Source organism: Seriola dumerili, unplaced genomic scaffold, assembly GCF_002260705.1.
Source record: "Seriola dumerili isolate Sdu_G_001 unplaced genomic scaffold, Sdu_1.0 BDQW01000073.1, whole genome shotgun sequence".
Lineage (NCBI taxonomy): Eukaryota > Metazoa > Chordata > Actinopteri > Carangiformes > Carangidae > Seriola > Seriola dumerili.
In genome coordinates, this window is record NW_019174328.1 from 7,145,128 (window position 1) to 7,166,324 (window position 21,197).

General features: G+C 41.9%; 2 protein-coding genes across 2 annotated transcripts in view; one reads left to right on the forward strand and one right to left on the reverse strand.

The window, feature by feature from the left end:
- The window catches only part of LOC111220587 (cadherin-23-like), a 163,985-nt gene that overhangs the window by 127,507 nt on the left and 15,281 nt on the right, over nucleotides 1–21,197 (forward strand). The window contains exons 28-37 of the mRNA XM_022743710.1: nucleotides 1,812–1,872; nucleotides 2,429–2,577; nucleotides 2,905–3,040; nucleotides 3,631–4,019; nucleotides 4,370–4,471; nucleotides 4,616–4,618; nucleotides 4,798–4,947; nucleotides 5,812–5,940; nucleotides 6,332–6,460; nucleotides 7,150–7,377. Coding sequence (XP_022599431.1) covers nucleotides 1,812–1,872; nucleotides 2,429–2,577; nucleotides 2,905–3,040; nucleotides 3,631–4,019; nucleotides 4,370–4,471; nucleotides 4,616–4,618; nucleotides 4,798–4,947; nucleotides 5,812–5,940; nucleotides 6,332–6,460; nucleotides 7,150–7,377 — 1,476 coding nt within the window. The remainder of the gene's footprint in view (nucleotides 1–1,811; nucleotides 1,873–2,428; nucleotides 2,578–2,904; nucleotides 3,041–3,630; nucleotides 4,020–4,369; nucleotides 4,472–4,615; nucleotides 4,619–4,797; nucleotides 4,948–5,811; nucleotides 5,941–6,331; nucleotides 6,461–7,149; nucleotides 7,378–21,197) is intronic.
- On the reverse strand, nucleotides 9,676–20,481 carry vsir (V-set immunoregulatory receptor). The gene is made up of 7 exons (XM_022743711.1): nucleotides 20,237–20,481; nucleotides 13,760–14,176; nucleotides 13,418–13,468; nucleotides 13,216–13,326; nucleotides 12,970–12,997; nucleotides 12,201–12,376; nucleotides 9,676–10,241 (listed from the first exon to the last, which is right to left on the reverse strand). Exons 1-7 carry the CDS (start codon nucleotides 20,322–20,324, stop codon nucleotides 10,204–10,206), a joined length of 909 nt encoding a protein of 302 aa, XP_022599432.1. The 5' UTR covers nucleotides 20,325–20,481; the 3' UTR covers nucleotides 9,676–10,203.

Below are 21,197 nucleotides of genomic sequence, written 5' to 3' on the forward strand. Positions count from 1 at the left end.
GAAATGGGAAAATTGGGAATACACCAACGGTTCATAGATGTCAGATGCGCACCCTCTTTTCACTAATAGTCATATGCACGTTCCAAAATAAGTCCCAATCATACTAAACCAAATGCATATGAAAGCCTCAACATAATCCCTTAGACAATGTGCAGCTACTCAAGCACATGTCAAGCAGCTCACATGTCCAAATGTGGACTTCAGGTTTCATTCCAACATGAGACTTCACAGCAGACATTAAAAGCGGATTTAAGAGACAGTCATGAGATGTTAACGATCTTGCAACCTAAAGATTTGAAAGAATTTGATCATATTTACCGCTAAAATGCTAAGTAATTAACATTTTTCTTCACATTGAGCCTTTCATAATTTGGAATAAAACCCTTCAAAAATAGATACTCACACCCACACTTTACAGACTCTTTAAAACAGCACCTTGTTTAGTCCCAGTAACTGAGGTCAGACCTGTTTCTTGGCTCCACTCACTTGTTTTTCCCCCCTTAAACTGCTACTTTCCCAGAGACAGAGGGGGAAATGCTGGGAAGGAAGAGGGGAACAAGGAGGAAAAAGGGGGTAAAATGTGGGTAACAACATCGTGGTTGAAATATCCCTCTATTGTTTTAATCCCAGGGAGCCAAAGACAATAGTGTGTTTTCTGAGCCATGCAGAGGCTTAGTGAATAATCTCTCAGTGCTTACACTCCCCATGCTTACACTTACAACATCTGGATCTGCAATGTAGTCTTACACTTTATACACCCCCTTTTATGGCCTAAGTGGTGCAGTCCACTGTGTAATACCCTATTCATCACTCACCAATGTGAACCCCCAGCCTCTTTTTTTCTCCTGTCTCCCCCTCCCCTCTCCTCCTCTTTCTCCTCTCCTCTCCACATCTCTTTATAAAGCTAATGAGACTGAAGTTGGGCCCCTCTTCACAGGCGGAGCTAGAGAGAGCAAAGGAGGACACACAGGGCAAGAGAGAGAGAGAGAGAGAGAGAGAGCGAAAGAGAGGGAGAGAGATAGAGTGTGTGTGTGTATTTCTGTTTATGTGTACCTGAGTGCACGTACATGTACTTAAGTGTTTTTTGTGTCTGTCTCTGTATGCAATTGGATATTCACTTTGTAGGCACCCTCCACAGGTTTTGACACATCCACAGAGTGTGACATGAAGTCAGCCTCATCCAGTGCCAGCAGCTCTGTGCCTCTCTGGATTCAGAAGTCAGTCTTATGAAATGGCCCATTCACCAGCAGCCCAGCATGCTCCACTATTTATCTGTGTACGCAGTGGAGCCGTGCTGTCTGCGCTGGGTTTGGGTTTTTGGCTGCTTCTGGCTGTTTCCCCATGATAGAGCGAGAGAGTTTCTCACTGCCAAGCCTTGATGGGGTTGTTGTGGCAACAAGACACTGGGCACCAGTGGATGTGTGGTGAATGAGGAAGTATACTGATTTGTCCATCTGTTTATAGAAAACCACGAAATGAATAAAAATGTGTAAGAATGTAGTATGATGTAACTGTTTAGGATAAACAAAGAACATCCAGCTGAACAGACCCACTGGTAACCAAATCTCATAATGATAGTCATTATGGCTCTTGCGTATTTTGCCATCATCATTGTCCGACTGCCTAAAAAGACAAAAGTTGTAATTTTGTAATGGTACCAGCTGTGAAGAGAGGTTAATGTCATTGCTGTTTCCCTGTACGTAGCTGGATGGTTTGTGTTTACATATCATTGTGGATTTGGTTGTGTTTTTTGTCCCCGTGAAGTTATTTGATCTAAGTGCAGAGTTTCTGCTTGTGTGTGTTTTATACAGGTTCAAGCTACAGATGCAGACCAGGGGGAGAATGGCCGAGTTCTGTACAGGATCCTCACCGGTAAGAGCTACTGCCCTTTGATTTTGGCCTTTGCACATGGTCTCCTTGCTCAAAAAACAACTGTACTTAAAGAACTCCAAAGATGGACTATACTGAATCATTAAATTTACTGTAGTAACATCGCTAATGCATTTGTTCAAAACGGGTTCAAACAAGCTTCCATAATGTTAGTAATTCGAGCTTTTGTGACAAGATAATGCTGATGCGCAGGTGCGAAAATTCCCCTTGTATTCAGTGTAATCTCTCTTGTCGAGAGGCAGTCAGTGTGTATAAGTCAAATCTTGCTACAATGAAAATACCAGTAATGACAGCTTCTTTAAACAAGTTAATTTGCATTCAAAGGAACTGCAATTATCTCAACCAACTGGCAGATGCCTCCAGCTAAATGATCTAAACCAAGAGACTAGATTAAATGCTAAAATGTGCATTTTTGTAGAAGTCTCTTAAAATGTCTAACTTTCCCTCTCTCTCTCTCTCTCTCTCTCTCTCTCTCTCACTCTCTCTGTCTGTGTGTGTGTGTGTGTGTGCGTGTGTGTCTGTAAATGGACGCATGCAGGGAACAGCAACAATCTGTTCAGCATAGACAGACAGACCGGGCTGGTGACAAGAGGCCTCAGGGCTCTGGACAGAGAGACCAGCAGCTCCCATGTGTTGGAAGTGGAGGCCTACAACAGTGACGAGGGCAGCATGAGGAGCTCCGTGAGGGTGAGGAAAAAACAGGGCAGCTGGAGAGGATAGACACAACAAGTGGAGATGCTACACTGCACAAGATTTTCACTTCATGTTTTTAAACCTTATGTTGAAGTAGTTTTTTTTTTAAATTATAGATCAAAAGATAAAAGACGTACATTTAAAAGCAAAATGGCAACTTTTTTTGTGACGTATTCAGTCTAATAATGTGGACCTCAGAGGATCCAGCCCCTACCTGGACGATGTTTATGTCTGCGTTCTGATTTCATGATGAGTTGATAAAAAATGACCAAGTTAATATGTATAGTTGATGTTACAGCTACAAATATTGGTCCCCTGCAGGTGATCATATATGTGGATGATGCCAACGACGAGGTGCCAGTGTTTACCCAGCAACAATACAACCGTCTGGGCCTTAGGGAGACAGCTGGCATTGGCACCTCTGTGATCGTGGTGCGCGCCACAGACCCTGACACTGGTGAGTCTCTTTCCAGATCAATCAAACGATGAGAGAGGAGGAAGTGGAGTTTGATGTTGAATTTTGTTGTCGACTTTTATCTTTACAGTATAAACAGGGAGGGACATTTTTAACTGCGGTTTTAAACATCTCACTTCTGCTCTGCTGGCACAGATCAGTTGTTTGCACGTCACCAGCCCAGACACTAGTGGGTGCCACTGCAAAGGGGCTTATCAGATCTGATGGCAATACCAGTCATCGCACATTTAAATCTCTACTTCTGCTCCTAGGTTCAAACTTCCTCTATTCACTTCCCGTGGTGTAAAGTATATATGAGACACCTTATGACGCATCTGATACGGTGACGAACATTTCCCAAAGCACTAGAGACAGCCAGAGACTGATATAAACACCACACAGCCAACAACAGAGGGTTGACAACAGTGTTAAATAAAACACAGAAGGGAGGAAACTGTTTGGATACTGTAACTATGGCTTCAGTGTAACAGTGTTACACGATTTTCAAAATAATTTTTTCCACTAAATATTTTAAACTCTCACAGAAGTTGGAAACACAAGTTTTGTTAACCAGCCCTTTTCTTCCTGTTCAGGCGATGGTGGAGCTGTCGCTTACGCCCTTGTGTCCGGTTCAGATCGCAAGTTTGAGGTGGACGTAAGCACTGGCCTGGTAACCACTGTGGACTACCTGGACTATGAGACCAAGACCACCTATCTAATGAACGTCTCAGCCACTGACCAGGCTCCACCTTTCCATCAAGGTTTCTGCACGGTGTATGTCACGTTACTCAATGAGCTGGATGAGGCCGTGGCCTTCTTCTCCGCCGGTTATGAGGCTTCACTACGTGAGAATATCGCCACGGGGACAGAGGTGGTCCAAGTGCAGGCCCAGTCGGCCGACAACTTGAACCAACTGACTTACCGCTTCGACCCTGACACGTCACCTGCAGCTCTGGCCCTCTTTAAGATAGACAGCGTCACGGTGAGTGAGGGGGCAGTTTTGTACACGCCAAAGACTACACCCACCCTCTGTCATCCGTTCATCCACTAACCCCAGTGTTATCCGATAATACCTCTTCCTCCGATTTACGCTAGTGCTCTTGTTTTGCTGCAGGACTGTAAGATGATCAAAGAACTTGTTTTGCTTTGAAGCTATTTGATGCCTTTGATAGATGAGAAATGGGGATTTTTTTTTTTCTGTTGATTTCTATGACACTGGTTAGTCTTGCTCTATCTCTGTCCTTGCTCCCTTTCTGTCACATTGGGAAAATTTCCATCTGGTATGGAATCTTTATGGAGGCAGGATGCATGCTGATGTGTTTGATGTTTCAGGGCCGTATCACAGTGACAGGCCTGCTGGACAGAGAGAAGGGGGATATGTACACCTTGACTGTTGTAGCTGATGATGGAGGACCTAAAAAGGACTCCACTGTGGTATGTCGCTTCTTTGTGAATTTTATTTAAGCCTTACCGTTCTTCTCGTGCAGTTTTGATTGCATTACAGTATATGTTCTGTTCTGTTATAGAAAACTTAATGGCATTCCTTTTATTCATTGCATCTCTCATTTGGGACTGCAGAAGGTAAGACTTTATGTCCTTTTTTATAGGGCTCAGAATAAAATGTGTTCATCTGCAGTATGTGAAGTGCTTATCTTTTATTTCTAGATTTGGTCAACTTAGTTTGATTAATCTCAAAGGTAAGTATCAGTTCAGTGATCTGTGGTAGAGCCTACTGTACGTTTGATCCTACCTCTCAACAGGTTTCAATCACCATTCTGGATGAGAACGACAACAGTCCGGAGTTTGACATCACATCTGATACTTCAGTGGACATCCCAGAAAACACACCCATGGGGAAAAAAGTGGCCGTTGTGCTTGGAAGGGACAAAGATGCTGGACTGAATGGACTGGTGAGAATAAAGAATAAAAATGGGAAAAATAGTGGACTCGCACGGACATGACATGACTGAAATTTAAAGGTCTTGCAGTATGTGTGGCATGAATTATCACCACAACACGTTTACAGACTTCGGAGTATTTACTGCAGTTACATGAGACAACAAGGACACGGGCCTTCACAACACATTTTACCCCGTGTTGATTTGACATCAACCTTTCTACAGTGCTTTACAGCACTAAACCAAATCACTTTATGGCACCTTATGTTCCTCCAGTGAAAATGATGCATCATTTCAGTTTTTGTCCATGAGATAAAGTGAAGCAAGTAAGGTCACCGGGCATCTGAACAGTTAATGTGACAGATTTTAGAAGTTATGTTTCACATTTTGGTCTGTGTACCTTTTCATTTGAGTTTTATACATTTTCACTACAGCACTATGAGTCAACCAAAGCTTGCCTCAGTTTCACAACAGCTGACTGTGATATTGACATCTCAGGATAGTGGTCCCCATACGTCGCCAGCATCACATTTTTCTCACCGCTATTTTTATAACTTAGGTTCTTACACCTTGCTTGCGCTATTTTTTCCTCTCTCCGCTAACCCATCCCCCTCCTGTCTCTCAGTTATGTTTTCTTAATTTTCTATCTTAATCATAAATTCATTTGCTCTTGGCTCCCATGCTCCGCTGGGCTGTAATTTATTCAAAATTCAGAATCTGCATAGCTAAATACAACTTTTAAACTACTCCTACATTCCAGGTAACCTTATGATCTAAAGTTTCTGACTGAACCTAAGCCAATGATGTAATGTGATACTTTCATTCTTTCAGTCTCTCTCTCTCCCCCTTTCTCTTTGTCTCATTACTCTCTCTCAGGTCAATTTCACTTTGGTGGCAGGCAACATGGAGGATGTGTTCAAGATCAAGACAGTGAACCACACCCATGGGGAGGTTTATGTCAATGCTCCTCTGGACCGAGAGTCAGTAGACCGCTATTTACTGAAGGTCAGGCAGCAATTCATATGTAGTTATGGCATCTTTCACCACATATCTGTATGGAAGGATATCTCACACACACACGAACAACCACAACCCAACCCTTTCTAACCTCAGCACTAAGATGAACAGATTTGTTTCATTCATAAAACTTTTTTTCGACACCATAGTCTCATGAGTATCAAATAATCTGTGACCATTTTTTAGTTTTTGAACTGATATAATGTCATCAAAATATTATTGACACGCTGCAACTTCCCTCAACACAAGATAAAACACAGAAGTACCGGACTGAATGTTGGGTCTCGCTTTGTCCCCTGTGTCATAACATACCATGTGTGTACATACATGGTCAGACCTACACACAGGCATGCACCAATGCGTGTGTATGTTGTTCCAGGTGCGTGCCAGTGACAATGGCTCACCTCCCAGACACACAGACCACTCCCTCACCATCAACATCCTGGACGTCAACGACAACGCACCTGTTATTGAAAGCCAGAGGGGCTACAATGTCAGCATAAGCGAGGTAGGGGCGCGCTCGCACATGACCAAGAGCAGTGGTTCCCAACCTGTGGGCCGCGAAGGCATTGCGTTTGCAAAACAGAACAACTTTGGTGAACAGATGTAATATATGAAAACTTAAATAATGTTTTAAAAACATTAGAGGAGATCAGGCGTGCTGAACGTTGCCCCAGTTTAAAACACTTATGAAAACATACTTGTATAAAGCAGCTTTTAATTTCTTGATTTTAATGCTTTTATCTTTGGTTTCTACTTTTGTTTGTTTGTTTTTTTTTGTTTCTTTTTTTTGTTTTTTGTTCTCTCTGTTTCTTTTATTGCTTTGTTTTGTTTTTATGTATGTACAACACTTTATTTTGAAAAGTGCCATATAAATGAAGTTATTATTATTATTATTAAAAATGTTTAATGTGTGCCGCCAACAGTTTTTTAGATTCATTGGGGTCATGAGTTGGAAAAGGTTGGGAACCACTGACATAGAGCATTGCATCCAGTTGTCATTTAGCTTTGATTTTACATGTTCCTGTAATTTAGTATGTATCTATTTCTTGACCTGAAGCCGAACAATGTCATAAGAACTGCTACAAGTGGTGATTTTCAGTCCCCCCATAAATATTTTACTATTCGGTCACAGGTTTGTATTTGCTCTCCTGCAGGCAATCATTAATGAGGCTTCTTTTATCATGTGAATCGCAGAATGTTGGAGGAGGTACGTCAGTCCTCCGAGTGATGGCTACTGACCAAGACATCGGTCCCAACGCCATGCTGTTTTACTACATAACCGCCGGAAACCAGGACCTGACCTTCCGCATGGACCGTGTGACAGGAGAGATGGTGACGCGGCCGGCCCCTCCTGACCGAGAGCGCCAGCAAGAGTACCGACTCACTGTCACCGTGGAAGATGACGGGACGCCACCTCTGTCGGTAAGACGCAAAGACCTGCAACAGCGATAAGCAGTGCATTGCAAAATCTTATTTAATCGGATCTGGTTATGGTGACTAGAACTTGGCAAAGGGGCTGACAGGCTTCAAAAAGGTTGGTTGGTTGGTTGATCTTCTGTATGAGCAGATCAGCTGTAAAAGCACAGGAAACACCTTCATTTGTAAACAGGAAATCCACAAGTCAATTTACAAAAAGAGGAAGGTGTTAGTTGTGTTAGTTTTTGCTTTTCCTGTTTCCACACACTCTGCAGCATTTGAACACTCTTTTATGTATTTATGGGCACAGACAGAAAAGCTTTAGTATTGTATGTGTCACATACGCGCGGCCATGTGACCGTCAGTTGTTGTACTTCATGTTATTTTTTATTTTTAACTTTGCATGTCTTGGTCACACAGTGAAAACATGGGTGGCACAAACTCATAATAATTCTATAAATAGTTAATGTAAGACTGCAGAAAAAGCAGTGGAGAGAGGACATGGACCAGAACCAGGCATCCCCTCCTCCCATCTAACCCTCTGTCTCTTCTCATAAAACAAGATACTAAGATTGGTTTATCATTTTCTCTCCTCAATGCCAGTCTCCCTCTGGTGTGCACCATCTTATAGCCACGCAAGTGGAACAACCTTGTTCCATCTGTAATGGCTCCCTAGGCAGCAAGTGCAGCTCGTCCTTGTATGGTGATAGTTTTGGAGACCTGCCAGTTGAAAGGAACAATGATTTCAAAGACTAGACACAAGGTTTTAATGTTTAAGAGCTCAACTTTATTATACAACTTACAACCAACAGAATTTCGATGCAATGTATAAAGCAAACTCTGTGTGTATGTCTGTATGCATACATACACATATGCACATATATTTAAACCTGACCACAAAGCATCGCAAAGCAGCTGACCTACAAATTATTTTTGAAATTGTAACCCTAGATTTGAAAGCACACACACACACACACACACACACACACACACACACACACACACACACACACACACACACACACACACACACATATAAACAGGCACATGGGCACATTTAAAAATATAATTATTCATACACTGACTACTCAAAATATTCAAATCTTCAAAAGAAGAGTAAAAAATAAACATACATACATAATACCCTGACCTATACACCTGCTACACATCAAGAGGAGATCATTTCCATTTAGGCACCTGCTTTACATTTTACCTCGATGTGAAAGAACCACCAGTGGTTTCACACAATCACTCACAGACTAAGTGATCTGACTAAACATTTTATTGATTGCAATAACTTCTCATCCTCCTTTAATCTACCTTAATATTATGAATCTTTGGTTATCATTTCAAAGCCATTCTTTCTTACATGTGCTAAATAGTATTTCATTTTTTTACAGTCCCATTGCACACAAAAATAAGAATAAAGACTAATCTACACATCCCAAGAAAAAATACAATTGTTTACAAAACAGCATTGTGGTGGCAGTGATAAAACTGACTTTTTGGTGGTGTTTTATTTTGTTTTGTTTTTTGTTGTGTTTTTGTTTTTTAAATCTATTTGGCTCAATAGAGAGGCAATAAACATTTTATTCATATTTAGCAACACTGTACACAAGCATGAATGACAATCATCAACTATATAAAAATGAACCAACAATTTTTTTTTCCTAAATACTGTACTTACTGACATTTTCAGCACTTAATGAAATTATTTAAAGCCACTGTGAAGTGCTTTGTTTCAGAAAGTACAGGAAGGAAGGAGAGTATTTAGAGCAACAGAGCTGAGGTAGCGAGAGAAGAACAGAGGGAAGAAAAAAAAGAAGCAAAGTGGAGATGATACAGAGGAACAGTGTAATGCCATAAAACAACAAATGTCAACTTGCACAAGAATAATCTGACTTCTCTTACGATTGAGCCCCCTTGGGTTTGACACTATTAGAACCCGTTATTACAGTGACAGGGATGAGAGGGAGCCTGAGGTTCGCTTTCAGACTTTGGTTCAGTTCAAAGTAATGATACAAGGCTGTTTGATAGTTCCAGTCCAGTTTGTGCTCTCACTGACTTAACAAATTACGGTTGAAGTGAAACATGTAAACATAATTTGGTGGGGGTGGGGGTGGGGGTGAGGGTGGGGGTGGTCTATCACTGTGTGGTTGTGCAGGAACTGCCAAATTAGAAAGAGTAGAATGTTTGAACTGTACCAAACAACATATATATGTGCAAGGTGCTTCAGAGTCCACAGCAACGGTTTCACATGCCACCCCTGCACAACAGAGCAAAACCCCACCCTCAGCAGTGGGGGTGGGGGTGAGGGTGGGGGTGGTCTATCACTGTGTGGTTGTGCAGGAACTGCCAAATTAGAAAGAGTAGAATGTTTGAACTGTACCAAACAACATATATATGTGCAAGGTGCTTCAGAGTCCACAGCAACGGTTTCACATGCCACCCCTGCACAACAGAGCAAAACCCCACCCTCAGCACTCTGAGTTCATCTCAAGCAGTGAACCCCACCAGACTAATGCGCCTGTTGGTAAACAAGCTGTTTAGAGCGTTTAGATGGAGCATCACACACAAACCCAGCCGCCAACACAACACAACTGCTCACAAGCAAAAGTTTGCTTTTGGCCTCCAGCTGTTGTTGCAGGTGGAAATAATCCATTCCCTCCTGCGGTCTAGACAATGTACAATGACAATCCCAGCAGAGGTTATTGTGAGATAGCTCATGAGAGAAACATTGCTCTGAAGGCAGAGAGAGGAGGAAGAGAGATGCAGAAGTGTTTCCAGGTCAGCAGTTAGAGCAACGAATGAGGTTTCACCCCACCCCCCCCTTTAAACCTGCAGGAAGTCTGGAGACTCTGGGATGGTATCTGGAATAAAGAAAAGTGCAGGTCAGCCGGAGCACAGAGATGATAACAGGTAATCCACATGTATCAGCCTGCACAAATGCACATTTCTTGTCTTGTGCTGACGTGCTAATTTAAATGTGTGGGAGTTCAAAACTACACTTCCTGCCCAAAAAGCAGACAGATGTCACAGAAGACACACGACAGCATTTCTTTTTCCAAACCTCCTACCCCATGGAACAGTACGACGGTACAGAAACACTTAGAATTCGGGGAATAAAATGTGTTTAGTTGGAAACCCATTAAAAAGCAGAACAAGAGGTCGTAAGTCTCAGTTGCGACATGTTTAAGATAAGAGGGAACTGCGGCTAGTTAAATTCCACTCAGCTTAAGGTCAGTGGGTCTAAAAAGATGAAGAAAAAAGCTGAAGTGTGGCTTTTATCCAACGTAACATGAAACTTCAGACAGGAAACCAGGCTGTGTACTGCATGGTAGACTAGTGAAGAAAATGAGCTTTGGCAGGGAAAATCCATCTTGACAAAAGTTAAAGATACTGTGTTTTTTCTATAATTTGTAATAGTGTTGTCAGTATTTGGAAACTGATGGCATCTCAACTTACATAACTGCAAGCTGAGATGCCATTGGAAGTTTCCATCTGTCACTTACTGTAAGCATGGGCCTTCCTGCTAGTGACATTACCAGAATTCTCCTTTTTATATATATCATTTTTTGATGTTCTTGTCTTTATTTGATAGTGAAGAGGCAGACAGGAAGAGGTGGGGAGAGAGAAGGGTGCAACGTACAACAAAGGTCCACAGCCAAAGCTGAAACATGGAGGTTGCGGTTATGTGGCATATGCTGTAAAGATTCAGCCACCAGAGCTCTCTTATGTTACCAGAATCCAATGTGGGTACAAACAAAACTCTAGCATCTCAATTTGGGCTCGTGTTAGTGGCTGTGGCCTAGTTTTACCTCATGTTTGTCAGTTCTCACATGTTTCTGAGATTTGCCCATGTTTGCGCGCTTAACTGTTCAAGGTCATAGGGATAACATATGTGATGGTTTAGGGTGGATTTTCAGTAAGCCTGGCTCTGTCCTTTCTGAGCGTGTGCTTCCAGAAAACGGGGCAATCCACCTCAGTATGCCTGGAATGTCTGCACAGGTGCCCCGGGAATCGGTAGAAAAACACTCAGGACTGAACCCCTTCACCGTAACTAATGTTTCAATATTATTTCAAGTTGAGTCTGAGAGAACGGCTGAAGGGGCCATTAGTGTTAAACGAGAGTGCTGATGGGCGGAGAATGACTTGCGAGGGAGGCGAGACAAGTCTTCAGGAGATGACAGCAAAAGGAGGTGGTTTCAGTTGTGTGGGAGAGAGAAGTTAAACTCCCGATACAGTGTATTTTTTTTCTTAGTCACAAAGACAGCCCAGCTGTGTTGAATGTAATGCATGCAATTATGCACACAAATGTGAGCATCTTTCCGCCAGCATCACCACTGATGCAGGATGTTTCAGCAGACGCACACAAAGCCAGTTGCTCATAGATTGCATCAGTCTTTTACCAAACTGTACATTTTGAAATAGGTACTTCCAGAACTATGTCCTTGTGTAATATAGTTTCGTGCCACTATTGTGCATCATGTGAGTATCAAAAAAAGGGAGTCGGGTGTACACATTCAGAATGTGACAAGCACCCACTCAGATGTGTAAATGAACTCTCCTAAGAGTGAGACTCACACTCATCTTTGTGTGGGTTATGGTGTCGGTCAGAGGGAGATTAAGGGGCAAAAGCTGAACAAAACAGAGAAAACTGTATGTCCCAGCCTGTGCTGAGTGATTTAGTGTTTTTCATCAGTAGACGGCTATTGTGTCCTGTCTTACTGTATGTCCCTTATATCGGTTTTGCTGTCTGAGCCTGTTCCCTGTAGTATAAGCTGCTGTTGTGTTGTCATGATGTATAGTTTTGTGTATGTGTGTCCTACCTTCTATTGGGAAGAATACATCCCCATGTCCAGGAGGAGAAAGAGGGGTTCCTGGCTCAGACAACAGGTGGCGTCCTGTCTCAGACGACTGTCTGGTCATGATCTGAGAAACAGTTCTGGTCTTAATCTGTGGTGATCCCGCAAGAAACACCGGGTTCTCGTGGCCATGGGCCTCACTGAACATACACACAGATGCACACATACAGAAAAGAAAGGGAAGCATACAGATGAGTAAGAAATTACAGATAAACGGTTGCAACACTCATTTGGTTGCTCAAGACATTTAGAAGCTTTACGTGTCATTTGTCTAGCAGTAAACTTGATGTTTGTCACTCTGTAATGAACACTAAACATTGTACCAAAATGGGTTGAGTGTATTAAATGGTTTATAACACATGTAGACTCCCTGGGCAAGTAATTCAATAGATTTCCCACAAAATACACCCCACTGACACTCAACATTACATATGGTATAAAGGCCAGAAAATCCTGGCAGTGTTCTGGGTGAATTTAGTAATGGTTCATAGATGTTTCAAACCTATATGTAGATTTTTTTTTTTGCAAACAAATGTTCATAGGAATTACCAGCAGAGCTTTAACAGATTTTAATATACTGCAGTTGTTTGGAAGAAACTACCTATTGTGTGCAAAATGTTGTGGCCACTAGATACAGTAGTAGAATATCCATGTAGAAGTATTGTTATTCTATAGAGCAGCTGGGAAGCCGGCCTGTGTGATCAGCTGTGTGACATACTGTGGGAAAACGTACCTGTCCATCCTCACCAGCTCTTGTGCACCTGGGAGAGAGGAAACGGGAAATGGGCTATTGTGAATGAATTGAGCAGAACACTACAGATACAGGGTGAATGTGCTTCCGTCTGTGTAAAATACAGTTAATCCGCCTCACTGACAGGAAACATGAGTCAGGAAAAAGACTATGAGAGACAGAGTGTAAGAGATTTATATCTGATCCATAGCATGTGTGTGCTTGTTTGTGCATATCAGCAATACGTACGTCTGCTCGACTGGGTGCTCTCCCTCTGTTTGTACACAAGCACCAGAATGAGAGGCAGAGCGAGCAGAGCCACGATGCAGGCTGTTATGGCCAAGGCCACTGGCACAGTGCCTGGGGAAACAACAGAGAAACAGAAAGTTAAATAAATGGAATAACTGGCCAGGCATCCACTGGCTATGAAGCCTTGAATTATGTAATATACCTCCAGATGGTGTGGGATCCCAGACAGTGCAAGCTTGAGATCCATTTCTCCCTGGAAAGAGAGAACAAAGACATTGTTTATCGCACACAGTATATAACAACATAGCAGTGGTTTTGGTTTCTGCATGATGAATGCAACAGAATCTATTCACCATAGCGTATGACATTTCAAGTTGAAGTACACAATGATTAATCATAGACCACATCACATAGATCGAGAGAAACTGACATAATGAGCTTGTTCTACTTAACAGCTTCACAAAGACATTATGACTTTTTTACTAACTTCTCCCCCTGCTAGTCTGTCCTTTTACATTCACATTAATACATTTAGTGTCCTTACGTGGTGTAACTTGGAGAACAATATGGCTGTGGGGTTTCTGCAGCAGGGAGGGATGTTTGTTTACCACTTGGACGTCTAGGATCATACAGCAGTAGCGACCCTGGTCAGCGTGGGTCACGTTCTGCAGAACCACCCAGAAATTCTGCTCTGAATGTCCAAATTGCAACCCTGGCAGCAAGCTGTGGTTGCCATGGGGATGACCACTGATGAAAGTATGGCGTGGGCCCTCTCTTCCCAAACAGTGCTGATCACTATGGGGCGTAAAACGCCAGCTGCGCTTCAAGACATCAGTGGGGTGCAAGGCAGCACCTCTCTGGGCACACACCAGTTTGACGGTTGCACCCTCGGGACAGGTGTAGAACAGGTGGGGGACTGAAACACTCATTGTGGGATGGGCATGGGGGATCTCACCTTTGCCTAGAAAGAAAAGATAAATATGGAAGAATGTAATTAACACGTACACAGTTTATAGCAACTTTTGTTTCCTGAGTTAGACCTCTCAGACAGTCCTTCCTTCCTGGTTATATAGCACCACAAACAAGCTCTACCAATCTCTGACTTGAAGGATCAGATTACATTAGGTTAGAGATGTTCAGATTTTGGCTTATGACTGTGGTTAGGACTGAAGTCTGCCAATCCTTAGGAAGTCGGTGGGATTTATATGCAGTGGAAATTAAGGGAAGTGCCTGAGAAGTTCAACCCAGGGAACACAAATCCTATACACAGTATATTACAGATGATAAAGAAAACCCCAAAAGAAAGAAGGGAGTATGTTAAGTAAAAAAAAAAAAAAAAAAAAAAGTTGTAGTCACATGTTTGGTTAGTTTATTTTGAAAGCAGTGGCAGAGATTCATATTCAGAAAATGTATGAAACATCTCTGTATAACTGGAACAAAACAAAGTTAAAAGAGTTAAACATAAATGCCAACATCAATATTTTATTAGTAATATAACTTAATTTCTAATAACTTGTTAATAATATAGAAACATCTATTCTACTGCAGGTGCATCATGATGTTAATTGCAAAATCCCATCTTTCTCTCAGTTTCTTTGAATATGGGAGATTAGAGTTTTTATAAAGGTATAGCCCTGATATCATAGGGTAATATATTTAAGCATGAAATTGCATGGTAAACCACAGTTCATATTATTCGGTAGAAACTGAGTGGGATGAAGCTCCTGCCTCATACCACCAGTCATAGCACAAATAACCACAGGGCAAAAAGTAATTTTAGCAACTACCAATCTAAACATGAGTTTAAAGCCACAGTCAAACAATTTTCCACGCCCTATTTCTGCACACTTCATGCTTCCTGGTTTTTGTGCACTTTGGGTCAACACAGTGTCTTTCCTGTTCTGTATGTTGGTTTGTAATTAAATATACCAACCTCCTTTGGGAGTTTAATGGCCTGGTCCTCTCAGACAACTAGAGAGAGAGATACTAGCCAATACAGACAGGATCTCATGTGACATCTCATTAGCCATAAAGCTAGGTAGTGTAGAAATGTGACTGATGTTCTGTTTGACCACTTTCAGCCACACCACTATTGCTACGTGGTGTCCTTACCCAGTGACTGCGATGAAATGGCCCTTTATTTCTTAGAAGACTGTACATTGACGCTGTGAAGCATCTCTTAACATGTTGCAGAAACCATTCTCCCGCTCTCAGTCGCAACCACATCCTGTTCTGACTTTAGTGCAGCAATGGAATGCACAAATAGATAAACTCTTTAATGTGTGCTCCGAATGATTATTTCATTGGAGTAACAAAATAAACATATCCTCAGGCTGAGCATCCTGAAGCCCTCATCTAAGCCTTGCCAAGGAAAAAAAAAATGCATACAGCACATAATCTATCAAATGCACCCACACTACGCAGCTATAGTGCAGCATCAACACACATAATGAATGACTCCCACATAGCCAGCATGTAAAGCAACAGAACAACTGTTACTCTGGCTTTCTCTACTTAAATAGATCATTACCATCCTTTCTTACAGATTGCTGTGTGGTTTTGCATCCATGAATGCTTAGCACTGCAAACACAGGAAGGCTGCATGTGAACTGCAAGTGTGTGAGGGGGTGGACGGTAGTGAAAGAGAAGTATGCATGCAACTGTGTGTGGATGCAGTCAGAGGTTTTGTGTATGTGTGTGTATGTTTGGAGGGTAACTGGTCAGTGCCAGGATTTGAGGAGTGGACTTCCTTCCTGACTTGTCCCAGCACGCGAACACGACTCCCATTCCTCCTCCTGTCTGGCTCCTTAATACTCCAAAACTTTGAAGGGCTACAGCTGCTGCTGCACAGCTCTTTATGGCCTGAAAAATTCAAGCAGGTTGCACCCCCACCAGCTTCCCAATCGGTAATGATTTCAGTGGATTTTTCTTCCATCTGCTGTCAAAGGCAAAACACACTATGTGACAGATAGGGCAGCAACATGGGAGATTAAACCCATAGAGAGCTCATGCACTACCACTATTTTTTTTGAGGGGGCAGCAGAATATAAATGAGGAAGCACATAAATTGTTTTAGTCTAAATGTCAATACTAGCTTTAAGTGATTGGTTTACAGTCTTGTTAATGGGAAATACAGTAGCTCACCAGCCAACGACCTTTACCTTTTGATTAGCTGTGCATGTTTGTATATACAATATGTGCAGCATCCTGTGTATGTGTGGCAGAGTAAGAGGTACGTGCCATGCTACCGTGTGTGCTGCTGAACTCTGCACTGGCCGTTGTGTGTCAGGAAAAGCAATAGGAAGACCAGGGAGGGTGATTAAAGTGAAACTGTTGCCCCTGTGGCTGTTCCTGCCCGCGCAGTGGGACAATAGGAGGGGAAGCCCTTCTCCTCTCCTGTTTCACACCCACCCTGCCTTCCTCTCGGCCCATTTTACTTTGCCAACTCTCCAACCCAGTTTATCTCGTCCTATTTACATTAGTGAAGATAGATTTCTGTCAAGGGAGAGTTTTCCTTGTATGTTAAATATACATTTAAACATAGCTAACTTTTGCCTTAGTATTGCTCTTTAAGAGCCAAAAGTTGATTATCTCCTCAGCTGCCAGCTGGGAAACACCCTTATACACATTAAATGTATATCAAATAAAGCTTACTGACATGACCAGACTTTTCTTAAGGAGTATTTGGAGACAATGGGTATCATTTCTTTTAGCATTTGTCTTCGGTGCCAGGTGGGTGGTGTTACCACAGTGTCAGCACTATCTGAGCTTGATGTGGTTGCAACCAGGTAAAAACAGACAGCAAGCATTGCTCTGTCTCTGCTGCAGACAGAATATCTTCCAGTTGCATGCATACACCAGACATCTGTGTTTTGGCTCTATTATAGATCTAAGTTACCTCCTCTGATCTCTGTTCTCAGGATCCTGATAGCCCCTAAGGGCCCTCCTTTGTTTTAACCCTGAGTGCCACCTGTTAAGGACATGTTGCCTATGACAGCTTTTTTTTTTTCTGAAATTCAGACTAGCAGCATAGCTTCTCTTCATTTCTCCCAAGTTTTACTACTTAAACCATGCTTCTGCAGAGTACAGTATTTTTTTATTATTAGATACTACAATTAAAACACAGGTTTATGAAGATACCCTACTGGTAAATCTGGTATCCTTTCACTTGCGCAAATTCTCTACCTGTGTTTGTACAAGTGTTGCTTCTTCACACACACAACTCAGATCCCACCCTTTTTGTACCTACTGTAATGGTAATGATTATCCAACCCATTACAGGGTGTTAATGAAACCAGCAGGAGGATCCCAGATTAGCTCCTCCATACACACACACAGAAAGAAAGAGGGTTTCACTTGATGCTCCTAGCATCACAAAACAATGCATCAAACATGTTTTAATTAATAGGAAGTGCTAAAATGTGACACTTCCTAGTCATGAAAGGATGTGGTTAAGGGTCAGTGAAATAGTTAAAACATGTTCAGGGATCCATGATATCTGAATAGGATAATTTTTTGTGTCTTTCATTACTTTTTAAGCCAATTTGTGATTTGTGCTATTTAATAAATGTGGACAAGTCAGTCAGAGACACAACCTTCCTCTTTTTCTTATTCTAAATTTACATCATAAACAAAGTTATATGTGTTAAGGGTTGTGTAATGGTAGCTTTGTAAGTATATTTTCGACATAATTACAACACAGTTCTGTCATTTAACTGTCATGTCGAAAGTGTAAATGGGCCTTTCTCTACTTATGAAACTGTAGTTAAAGTGATATTATTACAACCTTTAACAAACTGACTTCATGCACTTTGACTGTTTCCTCTTTTTGGGCCCTTCCTGCTTTTCACTTTAAAAAGCATTTTGTGCTGTAGTTAAATTGTAATTCTGCTTCTGTTATAGTTAAATGTTTTATAGCTTTACTAACTGAAGCACATTGGGTTGCTTTTCCTGTTGTGGTTACTAGGAGCAGAGTCAAAGCTTTATCAGTGGTGGTCAATGCTGTATCCTTGGGCTGTTCAGAGAATCACCCAAGTGGAAGACACATCCTTACTAGAAGTCTGAAGGCCACTGGTGTTTGGGGATTTTTTTACTTCATTCATACATACTCATTTTTGCTGCATATTAAACATCAGGCACAAAAACTTTAGCTACAAATGTTTGTCATATCACTAAAAGGGTTATACCCACAAAAATCACAGAAGAAGAAGGGAGCTCCCCCTCCTCCTCTGTCTCCTTATTGCTCATGCACATGCAGTATGTGCCCACACAACTGCTACTCATCAACGCGCTCGCTGACTGTGTCTCCCTGGTCAGGCCTGTTCTTGTCGATGAGACTGATCCAGGAAGACATTTTTAATTGCTGTGCTCAAATAATGATTTATTCAATTAGGATGGGGATCAATGCACGATGCCAGCTCTGGCAACACAGGAGGAGAAAGCAGTGGAGATAGAGTAAGAGGGTTCGCATCCTGTGGAGTCCATTGACCATTTTTGACTGTGGCTTTGTCCTTCATTGTGAGCTAAATGCTTATCTAGACTGAAAGGAAAAGGAGCAATGATTGTTGCTCTGTTTATCTCAAGTCATGTTTTGTGGAGGAGAAGCCCATTATTGGCAGTGGCACAAACAGCTGTTTTCATCACAGACTGAAAGGAAGGAAACTTCCAAACAAAGAAGACATAACTGGGCTGAAGGGTGGGCACAGTGGATCTCTGAGTGTTCAGCCTTTTAGGGCTTTTATTGGAGCTTTGGAGTTTTATTGGCCTGCATAAATAAATGACAATGCCTTTAAAACTGAGCTAAAATGTATTTGATTTTTGTTTTTTAATATATCTCTTATTATCTTTTTGTATACAAAAATTTTCTGAACAATATATTAGGATTTTTGTCGAGGGTGAGTCAGTCTAAAAGTTCAGTTAACATCACTTGTTGCCTTTGACGGACTTATTGTGTGAGCTTATCTAAAGAGACCAAATCCTAGAGCCGAAAACTGATAACCTTCAGTGGTGTTTGAAGTGAAGCACCCTGCGCCCCGGAGGCAACAGCTGCTTCTCCTCTCTCCTCCAGCGTCACTGGCCTCAACTCTCAAGCCATGCCTTGAACGTCCTTGAAATAAAAATCCCTGCATTTCATTACACCACCCCATGAACACACAAGACAACTGTGTGAAAAGGATGCAATAAGTGAGTGGATAAACTCCGATAACCGACCTATAGCTGACCAAACTCATCCAGCACAGCGGTGTTTCAACATGCCATGTTTGATTAAATAATCTTTATCAGGTTGTGTACATTTCTGGCCCGTATAAGAACATGAAAGACCGCTCTCTCAGTTTGCGGCTATGTCATAAAGGGTGAGTTTAAGGTGGATTTACACTTCACTTTATCCCCAGGGAGCAGCTTTAAAACAGCTTCTCACCAGATGTTCCATCTCAAAACAACAACAGAACACAAACACACTGTGTTCACTCCCGACAGTTTTTACAGCGGCAACATGCATGTGCGGCAGACATGCAGCTGTTTCTCAAAACACTGATAAAAAAAATAGACAAAAAAAAAAAGGAAAAAGTGAAAAACAGGTTAAAAACGTGGGGTACTAAAGATAGCGTGTGCTATGGGTCTGTTTATCACACGGTTTAGGCTAGGGTTAAAGACCACCTAGACTTCCTGTAAAATAAACTGGTTAGATGTTATATCAGGCCTGTCTTATACATTTGATATGGTCTTCTGTGTACTGGTGTGTCGGAACAATTTTTGCTTGTATACATCCATACTTTACTTTACTTGACTTTACTTTACTTGACTTGACTTGACTTTACTTTACTTGACTTTACTTTACTTTACTTTACGTTACGTTACTTGCGGAAAACAAACAACAAAAAATCTTTGCCATCAGCGAATTCAGTCTGTTTGTTTGTCCCCAAAAGAAAACTGTCAACAAGTCGGCACACGCCCGTCACAGTCTGATCAGTCAGTGAAAGAACAAGTGTGGAGAAGATGGGTGTCAGACTGGGTTTCTCACCTCCAGCTATGGAAAACAGAGCAGAGCAAAGCCAAAGCATGAACTTCTTTCGCGAAAGTGATGTCCGATAAGGTAATCCTCCCTCCATGGTTGACTTGATGTTGAGCAGAGAAGCAGCAGACCGGACTCTACACGAAGCCTCCGTTAAACTTGTTCTCCCTTCACACTTTAACTAGGATAACAATGGTACCGACACGGAGAGTTGGTTGACAGCCGCTTGTCACTCCGTCTCTAACTTGACTTGAGCTGCTGAACTTTGAAACGCCTGAGGAACGTGCGATACGTAACTCTAAGCTCCTCCCCCTGCTGTCAGACTCTCCACCCACATGACCGTGGCAGAGGTCAGAAAGACTTTCTCCAAAATATTTAGTACACAGAAAAGAAAAACAATTTTTCCTCACTTCTATACGTTTGAGTCCTCTATAAGGTGATTGTATGATTTTTTAAAAGAATTGTAATCACTGATGCAGCAAAGCTTCAAATATCCTGCCTCAAACGTATCACACTGAAAAGACACTGGATCCTCTAATTCCCATAATGCTGCTTGATAATTTCTTTCATTCCTATGGTTAATGCCAGTATCTTGCAAACACTGAGAGCGTTGTTATAATTTAAAATTTTCAAGCACAAGCACAATGAGTTTTTAATCTGACTTGAAAAGGCTCCTGAAGAGCCACGGTTATTAAAGTGGTCTGACTTGCTCCAACGGCCTCTTTAACCAGCACAATGCCAGTCAGTTGGTCTATGCTCAGATGTTAGACTGGTTGAACAGGAATGGCCCAATGCTCTACCTTTAATTTATTATATTGCTTTTACCTTTGTAATGTATCAGAATCTGTCAGTGGCTTGACAAAGTGGTTTTCTTTAGGATGCACTACTGTAGTGGTTTTGTTTTGGTTTTATTTTTTTCCCCCGAAGTGAGCAGACGAAGTGACAGGAAATCAGAGCTTTTGGCCGACTT

What these genes read in the sequence shown, in the direction of transcription:
- vsir (XM_022743711.1), bottom strand. Translation starts at nt 20,324, where the DNA reads ATGGAGGGAGGATTACCTTATCGGACATCACTTTCGCGAAAGAAGTTC. An exon ending in GGATCCCACACCATCTGGAG is followed by an intron (nt 13,327 to 13,417) that starts GTATATTACATA and finishes TTGTTTCCCCAG; the next exon opens with GCACTGTGCCAGTGGCCTTG. An exon ending in TGTATTCTTCCCAATAGAAG is followed by an intron (nt 10,242 to 12,200) that starts GTAGGACACACA and finishes TCTTTATTCCAG; the next exon opens with ATACCATCCCAGAGTCTCCA.